Genomic DNA, 21,192 nt, shown 5'->3' on the forward strand with positions numbered 1-21,192 from the left:
GTCACTTGTGGCTGGCCAATCTACAGCAGCACTATTTTAAGTTTGAATTGTTGATGTTTTACTGAACAATGGCACCACATACATCTTGCTTGGTAGTTTTTAATCGGGAAACATCTTTACTTCTCGTTTCCCTTGAATTGGGAACTTTTTTTTGGTGGTGGTGGTGGTACTCCACCTTGCAGCTGTACCTTCTGTTTAGCAAGCATTTCATTCTCCCATCCTAGTTGTGTTGCTCTGCCTTTTGAGGGAGGGCTACTACAACCTGGACGATTATAGAGCGGTGGAGTAGGGGCAGTGATGTCTTACTGGAATGCAACTCGATGGCTTAAATCTCCTTCTTACTTGACTTTAGTATATGCAGTGCATGCTAGTCAATGTTTCCACTGTTCTGCGCTGCGCGCACCTCCACCCCCCCGCGCGCCGTTGCACCAGGTGGGCGACTAATGCAAATTTGCGGTCATATAACTGCCAGTGATATCACTTCCTGTATTTGGGTCCCCCCCCCCGGAAATTCATAAGTCGGCTCCCCTGGATAAGAGGCATGTGATGGTGGTGGGTTGGCGGCTGAAGTACTTTCATACGTGTGCGGGTGGTGCGCCTAGAATGACAGTACATGTTGGATGAGGATGGTGAGGCAAGCGGGTGCACATTACTAATGGGTTCCCCCATTTTCTATCGCCAGATATCGAGCACCCACACCATCCAGCACGAGTGGTTCCGCGTGTCCAGCCAGAAGACGTCCAATCCAGACACGGTGGCCAGTTACCTCCTGGCCTTTGCCGACGTCTCTCCTGCGATGCTGGGCTACGTGGTGAACCTTGCGGACGGAAATGGCAACACTGCGCTTCACTACAGCGTCTCCCACTCCAACTTCCGGATTGTCAAACTCCTGCTGGACACAGGTCAGTGGCTACCCCGAGAAGAGGCAATTGCAAAATAGTTGATTACGGTTTAAAACACATATTCAATAATGAAACAAAATGAGCGAGTGAAGTCATAATAAACCGCGTATTTAAAATTCATATTGCATATTATCAGATAACAAAACTTCCCGGAAGTGACATCATAGAGCCGCCTAACCGATCGTCATGGTGAACTACTCTTTGCGCAGTGAATACATAGAAACCACACGTTACTACAAAGTATAAGTAAGTATATAGGGCTCAGGAGGAACCCTGCTCCACTTTAGATCAAGCGCCATACAATAAAGACAGTACAAGAGATTGTCAGATTTTCATGAAGTATATTTTCACAGACGGTTGCCCTATAGAGACACGTGTTTCGGCGAATCACTCGCCTTTTTCAATCAGGGCTAATTGGTGGACGCCGACGCTTGTGAAGGAGACCACCTCTTGTGAGGCGGGATTGATCCCATGAAATTTACCATTTGAATAAGTGAACTTTATCTTTCACCAATTAGCCCTGATTGAAAAAGGCGAGTGATTCGCCGAAACACGTGTCTCTATAGGGCAACCGTCTGTGAAAATATACTTCATGAAAATCTGACAATCTCTTGTACTGTCTTTATTGTATGGCGCTTGATCTAAAGTGGAGCAGGGTTCCTCCTGAGCCCTATATACTTACTTATACTTACCGGAGTAGGGGGTCCATCACTTTGTTACTCCACTGTTCAGCTGCCACCTCTGCTTATCTAGCGCAGGACATTGATGGTTGATATTCCAAAATACCCCCCACTGCTGTACTATTTTGAATATATATCAACAGTCCTAGTACGCTTGTTAATTGATACAGAAATTGTGCCTAGTACACAATGGCACAATATTTAAAAAACCGTGAAGAAGATGCAAACAAATTATTTGCGCCTAGAGGAAGCACTTTACATGCGTTCAAGAATCTTAACCCCAAGAAAGAGGACCTAAGGTCCCAATTTGTGAAACTGGAAAGAGCCTCGAGGAAAGAAATTGACAAATATTGGGAAATGATATCTTTGCAGAACTATCTAACCAATAATCAAATCCCTAGAGGACTACGAATTTTGATATTTCCAGACTTTACCAAAGATGATGACAAGGACCTAGCGGACCTTTGGGAAGGAAATTTGAACCATAGCTCAAAAACTATGATAGAATTGCTCGTGGAACATGCCACACGTGAACACAAGAGAGCTACTGAAACAATTGAAAATTTGAAAAAAGAGATAGCAAACACACAAGCTTTGGAAGCAACAAAAGAACGAAATTTTGGAAAAATGTATGAAATACTCAGCGATTACCAAGAAGAAATCAAAATTCGTAAACTTAGAAAATATTTGAGAGATGAAAGAGATTACCGCGACGATCGTGTATACACGTTTCAAGACAAATACAATCAATTCACCAAACCGCTCTCAAAAAGCAGTACACCAAATATTTCATCAGGCAGCTCTGATGTTGAATCAGATCCTGAAAAAGATCAAGAAGCAAATATTTCAGAACAAGTAACTATCAAACAACAAGGCTTCCTCAATCAGATACGCAGATACAAGAAAGGAACTCGAAATGCAAACTTCACCAAACAAGTCCGTTTTCAACTACCAAAGGCTCGCTTCCAGACGCCGACGCTTGTGAAGGAGACCACCTCTTGTGAGGCGGGATTGATCCCATGAAATTTACCATTTGAATAAGTGAACTTTATCTTTCACCAATTAGCCCTGATTGAAAAAGGCGAGTGATTCGCCGAAACACGTGTCTCTATAGGGCAACCGTCTGTGAAAATATACTTCATGAAAATCTGACAATCTCTTGTACTGTCTTTATTGTATGGCGCTTGATCTAAAGTGGAGCAGGGTTCCTCCTGAGCCCTATATACTTACTTATACTTACCGGAGTAGGGGGTCCATCACTTCGTTACTCCACTGTTCAGCTGCCACCTCTGCTTATCTAGCGCAGGACATTGATGGTTGATATTCCAAAATACCCCCCACTGCTGTTACTACAAAGTAGTTAGACTGTAAGGAAGGCCCGTATGCCAAATGGCGGCGGCAGGGGCTGAGCAGGACAAGTGGCTGGCCACCTGGGGGGCGTTCCACCTTTCATGCTAGTGAGTCAGGAAACCAGCAGAATGCTTGTCTTATAGAGGAACGTTTCAGTTTCCCTTTGAATCTTAATCTATGTACGCCACGCTCGTGCCTTTTTTTTAGCTGAGGTTGTCAGGGCTTGGAGATCTCTGGCCTATGCCTCGATTCTGGGGTGAAAAATGCAGCTAGAGGTCTAAGGTGTGGGAGGACGTCTGTTGTACTGCATACCTTTACATTACACCTCACATCTACACGATCCGGAGTCCTTGTGCACAACTAAATGGAAACAATGTACGTTTGTTTAACGACACTGCCTCCTTGTGGACATTATAGTCACCAAAATGTAATGAACGTAGAGCTTCTCCTCTGGGCATTTCCCATCCAATTCTTCAGTCCAGATTTGCAAGTCAACATAAGTCCAGCCCAAACTGCTAGGCTGCATACACTGCACAGAAATACAAGCAACCGACACATGTTTCGGCCATGTTGGGCCTCATCAGCAAGGTGCAGCTACTTCTTTAAGCACAGCGAACAAGGGGCCCCACATCTGGCATACCCTCTTCTGACTCAGGGGCACTCCACACAGACACAAAGGGTGAGGGAAGAAAATCAATGGGACAGCCAACCAAAAAACAATAATATGGAAGGTTTATTTGAGCAATGGTAGTGGTTATGGTTAGTCCAATAATACATTCATCAGTCAATTTTTAGTTTTAGATTGTTTCAATAAGTGTGAGTGGCTTTGTCCAGACATGGATGCCTTGATCATGATATGATACTGATATGATATATTATTTATAGCGCACCTATACACAAGTGTTTCATTGCACCAAAGGTATCCCTTGCTCACTGCGCCATAGGGAACCAAGCTACACCTCACTGATGAAGCCCAATCGGGCTCAATTATGTCTGGTGTTGCTTGTGTTCTTGTGCAGAGGGCCTTTGGCCTGGCCATTCTGAATGGATTGTCTATTGGTGACAGGAGCAAGATGGATTTGCATATGGCTTGTCCCAATCTACAATGGCACAAGCGGGCTAAACCGTGATGGTATTGCAGATTGCCAAGAGCGATGTCAGTGGCTAAGATTACATCAAAACTTCCAATGCACCGCTTTCAGGTTTGTATATTTTAGTCTGACATGCCATGATGCCTTTCACAAGGCCATCAAAACCAGGCTCTTTGTTTGACAATGCATGTATTTATCCTGCATCTACCTCGGCTGCTGTAACTAAGTAACATGTTCCGTATTTACCTCCTATGTTAAGAATACTTCTTTGGGCGGCATTCATGTAACCTGAAATCAAGCCTTCTTAAGTTCCTCTTATAGCGCTTTGATGCCTTTGGGCTGCAGTGCGCTCTACAAATCTAAATAAATAAAATAAATAAATAAATGTCTGACCTGGAAAAGTCACTTTGTCCACTGTAAGGGTGTTTTGCAAAAACAACCCCAGCATTTTAGTCCCTTTCACAAATGCCATTCGTTTACACCCTAAATTTAACCCCAATTGACTTTTACGTTTAGTTTATATTTAGTTCATTTAATACATTAATTGAACATTATTTAATCTGAGCATATAATGATGTGTCTGGCTATGAGAACTGTACATTTTCTGAAACCACGTCCCTGCTCCCTTCTCAGACGTGCTAGCGCTGCCTCATTGAAACGATAGAAGCCTTGGTGAGAAGTGGCACTACAGTTCCATTCAGGGAATAGTTGTCCCACTGACGAGTGCAGGAACTGTGCCAATAATGTGTGTCCTACTGAGAAATGTCTTCTTAGAAGAATAGCAACACTGCTACAAAGGACCGGGAGGGCCCTATTGAAATTAGAGAAGTCACTCTGGCAATTGCTGTTATTGATGTCATGGTAACACTTTGGAAATGTACAGATAGTGTCCTATTAAAGTAATGCTGACGAGAAGGGTCAGTGCATCCCTTTTAAAGGTACAGCATTCTGCTGAGAAGTGTCGGTACTGTCCCAAAATAACTGTAGGAGTCCCTCTGAGAAGTACTACTACCGCGCCATCAGATGTGAAGTAACCCTTTTCAGAAGTACTGATGCTCACCCACCATGTGCCAAGAGGCCCCTGAAATGGCGGAATTGTGCTATACATTACCACTTGACTTTACACAGAACCATAAGCATTTAGCTGAGAATTTCTGGTTTGGCCCAGACACTGGTATGATAGTCCTGCTGTAAAGAGGTTGGACCGTCCACTTAACCGTATAGCAGCCCCACCTCCGAGGTGCTCACACACATTTGTCCCAACTTCAGAAGTCATATATATCTCTTTTGAGAAAACTAGCAAAAGTAGATCAAACTGAGAGGCCGCTATCAAAATGGTTTAAAAGGAAGGACTAGATGCCATTCACTGTGTATCTGACACTCAAACGCTATTATTGTCAAGTATCTTCACGACCCAGAGCACTGCACATCTCAAAGTCCTTTAAATGAATATTTTGTCAGTTTCAGCATTTGTGACTCTCGCAGCATAGCCAGGTTTTCTGTCAGTTAAAGAGAGGGCGCCCTCTGGTGGCTACATTGTATATGAGACCAAGAACACCATCTACCCAATAGGAGCCTCGTCTACTTGCATTTTTATGGAGAAAAATACCAATTTATCGTCTGGTTGCATTAGTCCCAAATTGAAAAGTCATAGTTTTGCATTTTAGAATGTAAACATGTAGTAAAATGAGGCAAACCCAAGATTGTCGCCTCTTCTGGGGCCCGTTTTTCGCAACGTTCTTGAATGGGACATTCATTTTCAGCTGATATTGAATAGGATGGTGTAGAGAATTCATGGGTGGGAGCCATGCAGGGATCTGGCTTGGCGCTCAAAGCCACACATGATATGTAGCATTCTAACTCCCTTGCCTGACGGTCAGAGAAGCTAGTCGTGGGTTGAGTGGACGGTTGCATGCAGTTTGGTTCAACTATCACAGGGTGGCAGTGTTGCTTTATTTTATTCTTTTCTGACTGAAGGTGATTATTGGCTCAGCTCGAGGTGTGCGCCCTCCGCCTAGCAAGGGCATTTGGCTAGAGCCAGGCTTGACCTTGGACTACTCGCAAAAATGATTTTGCGATTATTTTTCTTAGATACCTTGTGTCACTGCGTTATTGTTATGCTTTGACATAATGTATGCATTGTGTTACTCGTACCAGTCTTCTGCTCTAGCATTTTCGTAATACTGTTGGTATGCAAGCATGTGTTGAATCATGTTACAATATTGTGCAGAAACAAATCACAGTTCACCTAATAATCTCAAGTTCTTTGAACAAGATGCTGATATTAACGAACTGTATTCATATACAGAAATTACAAAATCATTTTTTAATTAACCACTGGTAGGAACACACTTCTCTGTGTGTATCTGAAACACTTGTGTATGGGCGCGTTATAAATGCCATATCATATCATATCATAGCATATCTGTTATAGCCAGGCTGCAGCCTGGCCTGGATACCCCACCTCTTATAGAAAGTTGAATAGTGCAGACATTTCTGTTGCCCCTCAAATCATCTCCATACAACACAAATAATTACTATATCATAAACTTGTCGCGGTATGCAGTCAAGGATGCCACAAGAAATTACTCATTTTATTCCATTATGGTCATGCAGTGCTTTAAGTGGAACGAGCAAAGTGGTTAGTCTCTTAAGCATCGCTAAAGAATATCTGGGGGTGTGGCCTAAGACATTTTTTTAGGAAGCTTTGTAAGAGATGTGGCCTATGAAAGTATGGGGGAAGTCTACCCGATATGGACCATAATTCCATCTTTTAGTTTGATACATGCTAGAGCATAATTCCCTTTACAGAGAGCATAAGTGTTGCAAAATGAATAGTAGCTAAACGGCCCACCAAGCCCTACGCTACTACTAAATCATCAGCGATCCCAATCATAAAGTGAAACGGGCACAGGCTACATCTTCAGGAGGGGAGTGAGCTGTAACGGTAGCAACACAAACAGCTTGAGCACAATGGTTCAAAAATAAAAAAAAGAATCTATTTAAGGTTCTATAAAAATAGGAACTTTAAAAAACACAATTCAACCAACTAATCAAAATACTAAAGACCAGCCCCATTAAATGAAACAAATATAATGCACATTTCTAATAACAAAGTGGCACTTCGAGCTGATAAGTAGCCGTTTTCAGGCAAGAAGACTTTAGCAGCAACGTCAATGTTCATGGAAACATCCAAAAAGGCAAAGAAGGGGTACTTAATGTCACTATTGTCCCTTGAAGTGCACAGGGGGGACAGGGCATCTCCAGAATACCTTTAGTTCTTGTCTTTGGTGTTTGACAGTGTCAAGCCAGGCTTCTACATGATGTGGCTGTGATTGGGCTGATGACGGGATGTTCCAGTCGTGCAGTCCCACTGGCGAGGCATAGAGTTGGTTCAATGTCCGGGCTCCTGTTGGATCAAGTCAGCATTCATTGATGGATTCCATAGGTTTGAGTCGAATCAGCAGAGAAGCAATGCAGGGTTGAGTAAGTGTTTGGGATGTGTGAGTCAATCACTTCCAGCACTTGGGCAGCGGATCAGTTGCACCCACAGTCAAGTCGGCGATCAGATGGATCGATTAGGTCAGCTGAAATGGGTCCAGCCAGCGTCTCAAAAGGCAGATAAGAAGTCCAAAGATGCATAGAGTGCCAAAAGCATCACTCCAGAATGGGTGAACCACCTTGCACATGTCTCCAGGTGGTTAAACAAGGTTGCAGCTGCTTCTGGACTTCTGGCTTGCTGGGAGGCCCAATACAGTTTCTCCATAGGACACAAGTCCTCAGTTCAGCACTTCGAAGGGGTCCTTAAGCTACAGAAAACATGATTGTGGTTCCAGTGCAGAACCAGCCAAGAGGCACTGTTTCAACAGTAGTGCCACCCCCACGATTCCCTGGGGATGGTTAGGGGGCAGAACTCCCCTCTGCTTTAAAAGCTTCTGTCTTCACCTCTATGGCAAATGACCTTGCTATACACTGTATCTGCAACAGCGTTCCAGGTGAATCCTTCTTGTTGCACAATCCAAAGATGGAATCAGTTGGGAAGGGGGTTGTTTACCCTCCTTATAAAGGCAAAATGTCAAAATGGATTGGTCCAAAGCAAACCAATTTTAAGGAGCCCTATGCAGACTGTTTCAACAAGTGCCCTTTGCCTTTGACATGATACCTAGAGTGTCTTGTCATCAGGAAACGCAGAAGACATGATGTTTTAGAGGGTGCTAGCAGAAACCAAGATGGTGCAACACCTCTCGCAACCTCCTTCTAGCCCCTAGCTGCAATAATTCTACTCCTTCCCATGTCTACTGGCTTCAAAGGGACCCTAGTGATCAGATCCCTGGTGTGGGCACCTATTTTATCCTGGAATGTATGCCTTTGATGCAGATGTCCAGCCCATCTCCTCTGGAGATGTCCTGTCCTGAGAAGGAGATGACACTAATAATAATATAGTGCTACACACGCCTAGGTCTCAGAGCGCTGAAATAACATTAGACATTATTATCCCACAATGGTACTCAATTTATCGACCTCGGGAGGAGGAACGCTAAGTTGATCTTGCCGGGATTCAAACCTGCCACAGCAGGCTGCGCACAGATATCAGGGGTGAGCGCTTAGCTCACTGTGCTATCTGACCGGCTAACAATTCAAAGAAACATTACAAGATGGCCTGTGTGAGATCCAGGCCAGAAAAGCGGAACCCACATACCTCTGCTTTCGATAAGCCTCTGGTCTGGTCCGTGTTGCTTTGCTTTGTGGCTGCATAACTGTGTGACCCCAAAAGGCACCCAGCCAAGCCAGGCAGAGTTTTTCTTTACAGTGTATCATGCTACCCGGACTTATTGAGATGCAGTTATCCTTTTGTGGAGAGGGGACTCTGGCCACAAAGGCCATCTCACCTACCCTTAACCTGCTTGAAGTTTGCCTCCAGATAGGCTGTACTCAGGAATGTATTTATGACCTTCAAAGTTACTCTACATCCACTGCAGAGCAGCCGCTATAGGTCTCAAGAGACTGGTACAGCAAGGGCACGTGATTGCATTGTTTTCAGCAGGGAGCAGTGTATGAAAGGGGGTTTGAACCCCGATTTCAGTGGCAGAATTACCTGGAGCATTTTATGTAATTCAAATAAGCTTTGAGGCTATACTGCTCTCACAGATGGACATTCTATCATACCAGTACATCTACAAAATAACATATTTATTAGTTTACAGCCCAGACTTTTCCTGGGCAAAAATTATTTTGACATGTTAGATGAGCAAATAATATAGTTTGACCAAACATACAGCTCCCTATTAACATAAACTCCTCTACCTAGCAGTGCCAATTGCTTTCCTTCCCAGGGAACACAAAATGAATAAAAAATATTTTGTTTGTCCAAGATCACATGGTTGCACTGATTTACAAACAGAGGTACACACAATGATGCTGTTAAGAACAAAAAAATCGAAAGTATGCATTTCTCATGGAACATATACATTATTGTAAATCGACATAGGGTTTTCAGGAAAGGATAGCGTTTTGAGCTTGAATGGATTAACTGTATTAGTATTAGTCACCAAAGCAAGTTAATGGACTGCTGCAGTGTCAAAAAGTAGTACCGACAAGCTGATCCTAGTGGGCAAATCTCTGGTCTGTAAGTCAACAAATGTAAAATACAAAACAAATTCCATGTAGCGTCTTTATGGTCGTTTTTCTCTAAACAGGGCAGCAGTAACAACAAAGAAGTGTGTTTGCTGGCAGACAAAATGTGAAAAGCTCGGGACATTATAACAAACAAGATGATGGTAACACATGTGCACTGTCGCAATTGCGTCCCTAGATGAAGTGCTGTGACAATGAAGATGCCTTTGCACAGGCGCAAGGATATCCAAACCTACTCGAACATTCTGGGAGACATGCATTTTAGGCCTCTTCCCTGCTGCTCCATTGGAATTCTAAAAGGGGGGCGAAATTCCGATGTTTCTACCTCGTGCAGGAATCGGTGATGAGACAGCATTCTCCACATCCAGGTTACACCTGGGTTAAGTGAGGCAGTCTGATATTAGATAACTCGTCTTAAAGACTCTGATTGATCTCTGCCATGTCCTGGCAGGACCCGGCCCACTTAAAGCACTATTTTTATGTTTCACTAAAACTGCCCATTTTTTATTGTTAGTACTAGTGTGTGATTACATTTTTACAAATACAATTTACCTCACACTGATCGTCTCCTGAATTATCAGACGGGAAAACCAGCGAGCATTGATTTAAAAAAGAGGCATGTAATGATGATAGAGATATTGGCTACTGTCAATGGGGAAGCCTAAGGATTTAGGTGAATCCAAGATTTGCGGATCAACTTCTCTCAGGTGCATATCATTGGGCCACTGTTGGACAATGTGTTGTTTAGTGGCGGCACGATGAGGAAGAATTCAGTTTTGGATGGGATTAGTATGAAGTAGGCAGACGGCATCCAGCATTGAATGATGGCTAGGTAATCACGGAGGCCACTGATGACCCATTTTACTCTCAGTATCGTCCGCTTATTGACGAATGGCTATATTAATATTGTTGAGGAGTGTGCCCAGAGACTCAATGTAAAGGTTAACAAGGATTGGTGAGAGTCTGCAGGAGATTGGGAGTCAGTTAAAACACATGTTCATCTGGAAGGCCTGGTGTCTGCCTGAGAGGTAGGAGGTAAACCAATTCAGGACAGTGACAGAAAATCCCATCCTGTCAGTGGGAGGGGAATGGACGATACAGTGGTTGATGGTGTTGAATGCAGCCAGGAGATCAAAGAGGACAAGGAGGCATGAGTCCTCCTTACCCATGATTTGAAGAGCATCATCTTCCACCTGAATGGTGGCTGTCTCGATGCTGCACTTGGGGCAGCACCCCGACTGACAGTCTTGGAGAAGATGTAGTTGCTCAGTTCTGGCGAGTAGTCGTCTAGCGACTACTCTTTTTAAGATTTTGCAGATAGTCGGGAGTTTCACAATAGGCCGGTAGTTGGCCGAGCTTATCAGTCGTTTAATGTTGGAGGCCAGTATGATATTGTCAGAGTATGAAGTAGGCTTGAGGGAAGTAATTGCTTTTAGGTCTAGGGGAGGGAAATCAGTGCAGATGGGCAGTGTGCATGCTGCAGTGCATGGAGGGCTAATGCGTTGTGAGTATGATTTGATGATCTGTCAGATTTTGGCTATTTTGTGAATAAAAACGGTTGTTGATTCCATTGCATTTTTTCCTGAATTGCTGCCACCTCGGGTCGGGTGGGGGTTTGGTACAATGCTTTACTACTTCAAATAGAGGTGTGCTCCTGTTAGAGGCTGATGCAATGGTGGTGAAGTATTAAGCAGCTTTGGCCCTGGTAATCAAAATCCTACAGTTGGAGCACAGTGATTTGAGGTTGGTGAGATCTCCAGGGTTACGTTTTTTTCGCCACTGTATTGCTAGAGCTCTCATGGAGCATGTGTTGGAGGCAAGCTCAGGACTGTACCGGGGGTGGAAGGTTTAGTCTTAGCCAGCTGGTTTTTAGGGGGCATGATTGTCAAACAGTTTCATAGCAGAGCTGTTAAATAATTGCAGGAGGACGGAGGCATTTCCTGAGAAGTTTGCCTTAAGCTGACGGGCTGGAAAGGTTTTGAATGAGCGGCGCTGAGTGAGGGGGCGTAACTCAGCATCTTGCTCTGCTGCACTGTGCCCGCTGCCCTATGTAGTCATGTATCATGTCCATGTTCACTGTTGCAATCAATGAAATAAGCTCTCAGGTGGAGTACACGGCACCCCATGCTTCAGCAATCAGTTCATAATATCACATGTGTGTGTGGGCCCCTCCTGGTTCTGCATAATGTGAGCATTGGTGATGTGATATTCCCCGCTGATGGTGCTCGGTTTATTGACCTCCGTGGAATGAAAGGCTTATTCGGTCCGAATTTCAACCCGTGATTGTAGACTGCACACAGAACTCGGCAGCGAATGCCCAACTTCTTGGACAATGTCACCATCTTAAAAACATGGGAGTTAAAGTTGTCTGGTGGGAGGAAATCTTTTAGCATTATCAGTGTGATTATTTCATCAAATGTATTGATTAAAATAAGAATCAAATTCCCCACAGCCGAGTCCATGCCATGCCTGTGAGTGTCCTGTGTTAATGTGCACCCGGGTCTCGCAGTAGGTAGGACACTGTGTGGACCTTCTGCTCAGGGGGGCCCCGTAGTGCCCTGTTATTGCGGTCTATGTTCTGCTACGAGCACGCAGGTGGGGGGGGGGGGTGCACTGTAGCTAATGCTTCTCTTGGTGTTTGAACAGAAGTGTGCAACGTGGACCGCCAGAATAAGGCTGGCTACACCGCCATCATGCTGGCAGCCCTCGCCGCCGTGGAGATGGAAGAAGACATGAAGGTGGTGAGGCGGCTCTTCAGCCTGGGCAACGTCAATGCCAAGGCCAGCCAGGTGGGCATCCTCCTCCTTATTGCTGTGTCATCAGTTTAATATGGCCGCGCCCAGAAACAGATTGTTTCAGAGAAAAGCACTATAAAGCAAATGGGTGTCTAATGTATACATGTGCTTATAACAGATATAAACCAAGTGGTTGTGCCTGCAGACAATGATCATGGTAAATACATGTTATAATTTGTTTCTATAAATGTAGTTGAAATAATTGGATTCCCCATATTACCAATTAAGGGCCTGATTCACAGAAGTGTTTTATATTAGCGCTATGCCACAGGAAAACGCTCTGTGAATCAGGCCCTATCTGTTATCATTTCATTCGAAAGGGATTGTTCCATCGTTTCCTCCAGTGTTTTAATCCTACTTTTGTATTCCTACATGTTCGATAATGGCCACCAATTCAGATGACCAAAAAGTAATATCTATGACACATGATAATTTTCCACAAGGTCCATACATATTGCCACTTTAGATAATCCTCCAGAATCAGCACTTTAGGTAACCATCAACAGTGCTAGGTCCACTATGCCCTGTAAAATATATTGCTACTTTCTGCTGCGGCCAGTGATGCACACTGGCAGTTGCTATCATTTTTTTTGTGCTATTATGCAATTGCATAAACCTTTTAATGTACATGCTCTTTGCCTCCCACTTCTGTGCATCAGAATATCTTCCCCCGAATTCTAACTGAGATAGCTAACAGCCAAAAGGCAGGCGCACTAAAATGGAAACCCTTCAAGTGTTTTCTGTCCATGTGCCAGTCCAAAATCCTTCTGATGTTACTGGGCATTATGTTCAACAGTGTTCATACCACACCCGCCAATGGTGTCGACTGGGCCTCTTCGTCCTGGTACGCGTTATATATAACTGGAGTGTGGGCCTCATTACACGGTAGGCGGTAAGGGTTTAGCGGTATTTTACCGGTACCGGTAAATCCTTACCGCCTTACTACGAGGTCCCTTTGCGGGTTGGGGAATTTAACGCCTGCTTTTTGCAGGCGTTAAAAACCAACCCGCAAAGGGACCAGTGGAGCTAACTACGGTACCGCAATTTACGGTACCGCAATTTGCGGTACTGTAATTAGCGCCTTCCCCATTCCCATAGAGCCCTATGGGGCAAAAATGGGAATGGGGAAGGGCAATGGTGGAAGGGGGAATTACCGCCCCGCCAACCTTGGAATGGGGCGGTAATTCCCCTTTCCACCAAGGCGGTGCCGGTATTTTACCGGCATGAACCATGGCGCTAACAGCGCCATGGTTCACCGCCTTCCGTGTAATGAGGCCCTAAGTCTAGCTCTGCCGTCAACCAAAGTGTTTTAAGATTAACTCTAACTTTGTATTATAAACACTGTATTGCACACAGCACAGGTGTAGTATAAGCCAGGCGGGTTCATTATGGATACTCTGTAGACGGCTCATGGTTTCTGTAGGTAAACCCTTGGGAATGGTGCTACAGTCAACATCCAGTGTGGACAGAATATGAGTGTGAGACAGTGCTGAGGTTTTAGAAACGGTGCTATGTTCCTGGCCAGGTCCAGTTGGTGGTTACAGTGTGTGGCCGCTTGGCACGTTTGTGCTCCATTGTCAACCACACATATCTTTGATGTTACCCTAGGGCATTATCAGCTGGCCACTATACTGGGGTGTATGGCAAAGCCACTGGTGACCCTCGCCGCCTTCTGGTGCTTAAAGACAGGCAGACATACACACTTGAAAGTCTGTCAGGGAAACGCCGAACGCTGAGGAATCGTTACTGATGGCCAAAAGCTTCAATGCATATTATTCTGCTGCAGAGGCTTTAAAAGCAAGAGCGGTTTTTTAACAGCCGTGTATTTTAAGGTATTATTATTGTTACTGCAGTTAATGTACACAATGCATTGAAGCGAGCAGGATCTCATGGCAAATGGGTTCCACGACTTCTGTGTGTTACTGTCATAGGCAGAGGCGTAGGCAGGGTAGGGCCTGAGGGGCAAGGCCCACCCAAAATCTGTAAATGCCCACTCAGCAGCGCTCTGTGGGTATTTACAGATATTTTTGTCAGTGTAGTGGGCCCAACTACATTAGCATCAGGCCCCATTTGCTAGACGATCCTGGCTACGCCTCTGGCAGAGGCGTAGGCAGGGTAGGGCCTGAGGGGCAAGGCCCACCCAAAATCTGTAAATTCCCACTCAGAAGCGCTGTGTGGGTATTTGCAGATATTTTTGTCAGTGTAGTGGGCCCAACTACATTAGCATCAGGCCCCATTTGCTAGACGATCCTGGCTACGCCTCTGGCAGAGGCGTAGGCAGGGTAGGGCCTGAGGGGCAAGGCCCACCCAAAATCTGTAAATTCCCACTCAGAAGCGCTGTGTGGGTATTTGCAGATATTTTTGTCAGTGTAGTGGGCCCAACTACATTAGCATCAGGCCCCATTTGCTAGACGATCCTGGCTACGCCTCTGGCAGAGGCGTAGGCAGGGTAGGGCCTGAGGGGCAAGGCCCACCCAAAATCTGTAAATTCCCACTCAGAAGCGCTGTGTGGGTATTTGCAGATATTTTTGTCAGTGTAGTGGGCCCAACTACATTAGCATCAGGCCCCATTTGCTAGACGATCCTGGCTACGCCTCTGGCAGAGGCGTAGGCAGGGTAGGGCCTGAGGGGCAAGGCCCACCCAAAATCTGTAAATTCCCACTCAGAAGCGCTGTGTGGGTATTTGCAGATATTTTTGTCAGTGTAGTGGGCCCAACTACATTAGCATCAGGCCCCATTTGCTAGACGATCCTGGCTACGCCTCTGGCAGAGGCGTAGGCAGGGTAGGGCCTGAGGGGCAAGGCCCACCCAAAATCTGTAAATTCCCACTCAGAAGCGCTGTGTGGGCATTTACAGATATTTTTGTCAGTGTAGTGGGCCCAACTACATTAGCATCAGGCCCCATTTGCTAGACAATCCTGGCTACGCCTCTGGTCATAGCTCTGCTGTTTCTAGCACTAGTCCACGGCTGTGCGCTGTGCACTGTGCAGTAGGCACATACTTGATAACCTCTTGGAAGCGAATCCCTTCGCTTGGACTCTGCTGAGGTCGAAGGCAGTAGCATCATATGTGATCTCTGCAGAAGAGGCACATTTTGAGACATTTGCTGAACAAGCAGAGAAGCACATACCAAATTATGAATACATTTGGCTCATAAAAGAGTTGACAGCATTTGCTGGCCAAACAAACAGATTATTTCTTGAATCCAAGTAATTTTTTAATATTAATTTGTTTGACCATGTCCACAAAGTGTATGCATTTATTCTTCACATAAACACAACTACTCCTCTTCCATCTTGGAGTCATTATCAGCCTTTCCAAGATCATCTCCCAGAGCCTGCCTGAATTATTGTGTTAGTCTAAAATATATGAAATGTCTTAGACCAGAAGAATTGCACTTAATCAATTGCATTAAGAAGGATTTTTATTCAATAAGGTCCAAGAAAACTAATAATCTAAATTGCATAAGTAATCTAACATTCCACGTTTCCTCAAATGCCCCGCCAACACATGTTTCGACCTGACTGGTCTTTGTCAAGGCAAACTATGGGCTTATATTTCCTACAATTTACATCATTGATATCTTAATGCTTTAACTAATAATTAAAGAACATTGCGCAAATCTAGCAAAACGTGATGCAATTTTACTGCTACATTGCACCGATGACTCTGGGGCAAATTTAGGGATATTGAATCTGGAGACAATAAGGAACTGTTATATGAGATTCTCTATACTTTACCGAAGACTAATTCTTGTCATATATGACGTTGTTTTTTTGTGGGTAAAGTATTAAGATGTCAATGATGTAAATTGTAGGAAATATAAGCCCATAGTTTGCCTTGACAAAGACCAGTCCGGTAGAAACACGTGTTGGCGGGGGCATTTGAAGAAATTTGGAATGTTGGATCACTTATGCATTTAGGTTATTAGTTCTCTTGAACCTAACTGAATACAAATCCTTATTAATGCAATTTAGTGGATAAGCGCAATTTTTCTGGTCTAACGCATTTCATTCGTTGATCATTTATCGAGTCAGGGTTAGCCTGACCTGACCAGATACTGCAGCTATCCACTCTTTGACTAACGCTCTTGAATAGTTTATACCTAAAGCGCACCTCTACATCCCAGATTAACCGCACATGTATTAGTCTAAAACATGAGGTCTTTTTCCGCTCCTCTCAAATTTAGTTTTTGGGATAACACAGTTGTCACCATACCACAAGTTTTCTTTTAGAAAAATGTGAACGGCCACCCTCGCCCACACCTTTTCTGGAAGAGCTATAATTTGCAAGAGGAAAATCTCCTAAAGGACTCATTACTGTTAAAACTGAACTGAAATCGATTTTGAGCAGATAGAACACAATGGGAACAATCCAGGGGATCCCTGCTGCTGCCCACCCTGTCCCCTTAACCACTAAGCACCTGTGTTTCCCTATGGGCAATCACATCTCTACCCCAAAGGGATCACAGTTCCACTGCTTTTTTGTCACACAACTACCTCTGCGTTGATTTATATACTTTTATGTTGTTTGTAAATGAAGTTATCTGAATGTTTGCTATCCCATAAGGGACATTTTGTGGAGTTCAGGTGTGACAAGCTGCAACTTAAAGTTAGATGAGCAATTTACGGGGGCCATCCCAAGCCTGATACCCAACTTTACCCCTGACAGAGCATCATGTCTTGCCCTGTATGAAAGTCCATGTTAGAAGGTGATTAAGGATTTCCTCTGTTGGTTTCAGGCTGGCCAGACCGCATTGATGCTTGCCGTCAGCCATGGGCGTCAAGAGATGGTGAAAGGTTTACTCGCCTGCGGTGCCAACGTTAATATCCAAGATGACGAAGGCTCTACGGCATTGATGTGCGCCAGCGAGCACGGACGAGTTGAAACGGTGAAGGTGCTCTTGGCGCAACCAGGGTGTGATGTTTCCATCACGGATAATGTAAGCCTCCTGCTACTTTTTTATAGTCAAATTCTAAGTGTATGTAGATAGTCTTGCATGAGATCACAGATCTCTGCAGCGTGTAACAACAGACATTGGTGGAGGGACTTCAGCTACTAAGGGCGTTTAGCAAGCAGCAAAAGGGACAGTGTTATCTTCATCACTGGGGACCTCTTGGGCCTGCCAGGGATTTGTTGGGATGTTGGTAATCTTCATGCATCAGTGTATTCCGGAAGCTCCTCAAGACTTTCCCTTTCACCTCTTCCTTCCCCTCTCCCTCCCTTGCTAACCCCACCGTCGCTGAGATTGGTGACCAGGATCCTTATGTGTCCTTCTGGGTCCTGGCCTTCCCGCCCAATCGCCTTCAGCCTCTGCCCACTCCCAACACTTGCCTTTGGGCACCCACTGGCTTGTGCCCATAGGCCTGCACTTATGTATTGGCAGTTGACCACTCTTATCAAGTGATCTCTGCCAGGCACTTAACAGCTGCTTGCAACTTACTCCCTAGCACTTCCCTCATTGGAACTCCTAGCACCAACCCCCTCACCCCCGCCGGACCCCCTCGTCCCCTCTCTCTCTCTGCACTTTCACGATCTGAATGCTCACAAGGCCTAGTAGGACCGCCTCTTTCTTTCTCTGCATTGTTATTATATTTGCCTCTCGCTCCCATGTTCGCTCCCCGTTGCCCTGAAACACAATTTACTTGATGTATCAGCGCCTTACAAATGCACAATAAGTAAATATTATTTCCATCACTGAAAGGCCACTCACTCAACAAGTAATCGGGTAGTTAGAAGGAAGGCAAGGTTGTACTTCCTAAAACCATGACATATTTGAGATATGTGTCCGTAAAGTAGAGGTATTTTCCATGCATGCCTCTATGTATGTCTACCTCTATGTATGTCTACCAGAAGCAGTCATAGCCCAATCTCTTAAGGGGAAAGATAGCTCAGTGTGCTGAGCCCCAGTTCAGAGGCCTGAGGACCGCACGCTCGATATACATACCTCTCACGGGGATGGAAATCCATGTTTTAAATTTGGGCATGGAGTATTGCAGGAACAAGACATGCTAGGGAATGTTTTCAGTAATTCTGAAATACTATGGGCCTCATTACCAGAATGGAGGTAGCCATGGGGCTTTTAGCTCCATGGCTGCCTCCGTTCCGGGCTCCATTACCGGGTTCCTGCAATGGGGACTTACCGGGTTACTCCGACATAGGAGGACCCGGTAATTCCTCCTTGCAGGAACCCATCCCCATTCAGATTTGAGCCCCCATAGGGCTCAATGGGAATGGGGAGGGAGGTAATAGCGGGCAGATTACATCTGGCCCGTTATTGCCTCCCTCTTCCCCTCGCGGGTCCCGGAAAGCACGCCTGGTTTTAGCAGGCGTGCAATCCGGGTCCCGCGATGGGAAGCTCGTAATCGGCGCTCCCAGAATGAAGGGGGCCCGTCCCGTACCGGCTCCCTTCATTTAGGGAGCGCCAGCCTTATAATGAGGCCCATTGTGTTCAGCATTCTTTTGCCACCTTAGTGGAGGTATACTTATAATGACTGCAAACCCTCCCAATATTGCATGCGGCAACGGTGATTACTGCATGCAGTATTCCTAAAGGTAATACCCCATGAGTTATAGTGGGATTACCTTTTATTAAGTTAGCCATGGTTTATTGGGGCCCGATTCATGGAATTTTTGCACGGTTCAAAGTGACTTTGCACTGCCGACACAAACCCTGACACATGGAAATGTGAAAAGTGTATTTTTGCATTGCAAAGTCAGTGCATAGTCATTTTTCCAGTTCAAAATGACTTTGCACTGACTTTGCACTACACAAATACACTTTGTGTCGGCAGCGCAAAATCATTTTTCAGCAGTGCAAAGTCACTTTAAACCGTGCAAGAAATTCCCTGAATTGGGCCCTTGGAAGCGCCTCTGCATGCTTTCTGTGCTGTGCTTCTGGCCACACCTAAGTGTCAGTGTGTGAACAGGGTCGGACTGGGGCATAAAATTGTGCTGGGCAAAATGAAAAAGTGGCCCACTGTTGCAAATGGCAATTCATTCCATTTCTAACAGACTGTTTTAATAGTATCCATGGGGGGGACGGGGGGGGGGGTTATGTGGATAAAATGTAATACAAATTTTGAAATGTAATGAATATTTATTCAGTAACAATGGTCAGAACTACTAGCCACATCGTGAAGGAACTCATCAAAGTGACCCACATTGGCCAGAAAAAGTGCCCTACTTTGACCAACAAAACTGGGCCAGACTAGCATTTTGTGTTTTTGGTTCGGGCGTTGCCCTATTGCCCTATAGGCCAGTCCGGGCCTGTGTGTGGATGGCGTTGCTGCCCGTGAGTGGAAGACTTCATGTCTTGGCCTGGGATTGAATCGGCTTAGTTGAACGCTATGAAGAATCTTATGTCTGTGAATGTGACGCTGTGCCATGAATCAGCAGATTAAGCATGACCTGCAACTCCCCTTCCTCCCTAGGATGGCAGCAGTGCCTTGTCCATCGCTCTGGAGGCTGGGCAGCATGACATTGCAGTGTTACTCTACGCACACACCAACTTCTCAAAGGGAAACTCGCCGGTAAGCATGACTCTGTGCCACAGAATGTATTTTAAAGCAGCCCCTGTAGTGGCAACCCACGAAACATTGGCTAGCAAAGGTTCAAAGGCTTTGCTGTAAACCGAGATAAACCCAGGCTGCCGCTCTGTAGGATCTCTGTATTTGTAGCATTGATGTGCATCAATGGGGTCGTGTGATGGAGAGAGGTGCCCAACTTCCCAATGGGGCCATTCATGAACAGAAGAAGTGTCTAAGCTGTTTAGGTTTGGACATTCCTGGACAGCCTTACCCATGGCTCCCACTTACCCTGTACATCCAGACATGATCATTATTTTAATTTTATTTGGCACTGAAAGCCTCAACCTATTAAACACAGACCTATGTTGCTGAGTCCCTGACACTATGAAAGACATGCAGAATGGTTCCACTGATGACCAGACACTACATAGACTAATGCAACCCACTACTCCTCCCTACATCCTGTAAGGCCCTGGGTGAGAGGAGGTAAGGGGTCTTACCCAGGCTGCTCAGCCATCCCGGCCCACCCTGGCGCTATGGCTTAGAGCACCATGTGGGAGTGGTCGCAAAGATCAAGGAAAACAAATCCGGAGTCTCTCTGGGAGGATAGCTCAGCGGCAACGTGCTCGCCTTGGAAGCAAGACGACACAGAGCAACACAGGTTTGATCCCCGGGTCCGTGCTTAGAATCCTCTGGGTATTAAGCACGCTATAAATAACCTATCATATCATAGTCCCCCTTCCTTCTATGGCACATTTGGTTTCAAACCACCCAGACCAGATAACAGGTGATGGGGCTTCTGATCTTGCAGCTTGAGTTCTTGGATTGGCATGCATGTCTGCTGCCCTCAGTTGAGTTGGTTTGTGTTACTAGGGTCAGGGAAAGTAGAGCGGTGTTGCAATGCGACATTGTTGACGCGTGCGGATCGAGAACATCTGCTCTATATGCAGGGTAGGCATGCAAGTGATTTAGCTGTGCTGCCCAGAGGGATCCTGTCCAGGTTTGCAAGGAAGTAGTGTATTTTAGGCCGCAGTCCAGTGTGTCTGGCATTAAGTATTTGTATTATGATGATGTGGGAACATGTCTTTGGCATCAGGTTAGGGGTTGTGTGGTGGCCCAGAACGGTTCAGGTGTGCAGGACTTGGGCTTTTAGGTAGTACTAGTGATTGTGTTTGCATGGAGTGCGTGCCTATGGCGAGAAGCTCTGTCAG

General features: G+C 45.3%; 1 protein-coding gene across 6 annotated transcripts in view; it reads left to right on the forward strand.

Moving 5' to 3' along the window:
• Positions 1 to 21,192, forward strand: part of KANK3 (KN motif and ankyrin repeat domains 3) — a 394,677-nt gene that overhangs the window by 362,013 nt on the left and 11,472 nt on the right. For all 6 annotated transcript variants that reach the window (XR_011303986.1, XM_069649701.1, XM_069649700.1 and 3 more), the window contains 4 exons: positions 683 to 902; positions 12,304 to 12,446; positions 17,194 to 17,394; positions 19,886 to 19,984. Coding sequence is in view for 5 of the 6 variants with exons in the window: in XM_069649701.1 (XP_069505802.1) it covers positions 683 to 902; positions 12,304 to 12,446; positions 17,194 to 17,394; positions 19,886 to 19,984 (663 nt within the window). In the remaining variant the exon portion in view is untranslated. The remainder of the gene's footprint in view (positions 1 to 682; positions 903 to 12,303; positions 12,447 to 17,193; positions 17,395 to 19,885; positions 19,985 to 21,192) is intronic.

This window comes from Ambystoma mexicanum, chromosome 1p (genome assembly GCF_040938575.1).
Source record: "Ambystoma mexicanum isolate Mex_15411 chromosome 1p, UKY_AmexF1_1, whole genome shotgun sequence".
Classification (NCBI taxonomy): Eukaryota; Metazoa; Chordata; class Amphibia; order Caudata; family Ambystomatidae; genus Ambystoma; species Ambystoma mexicanum.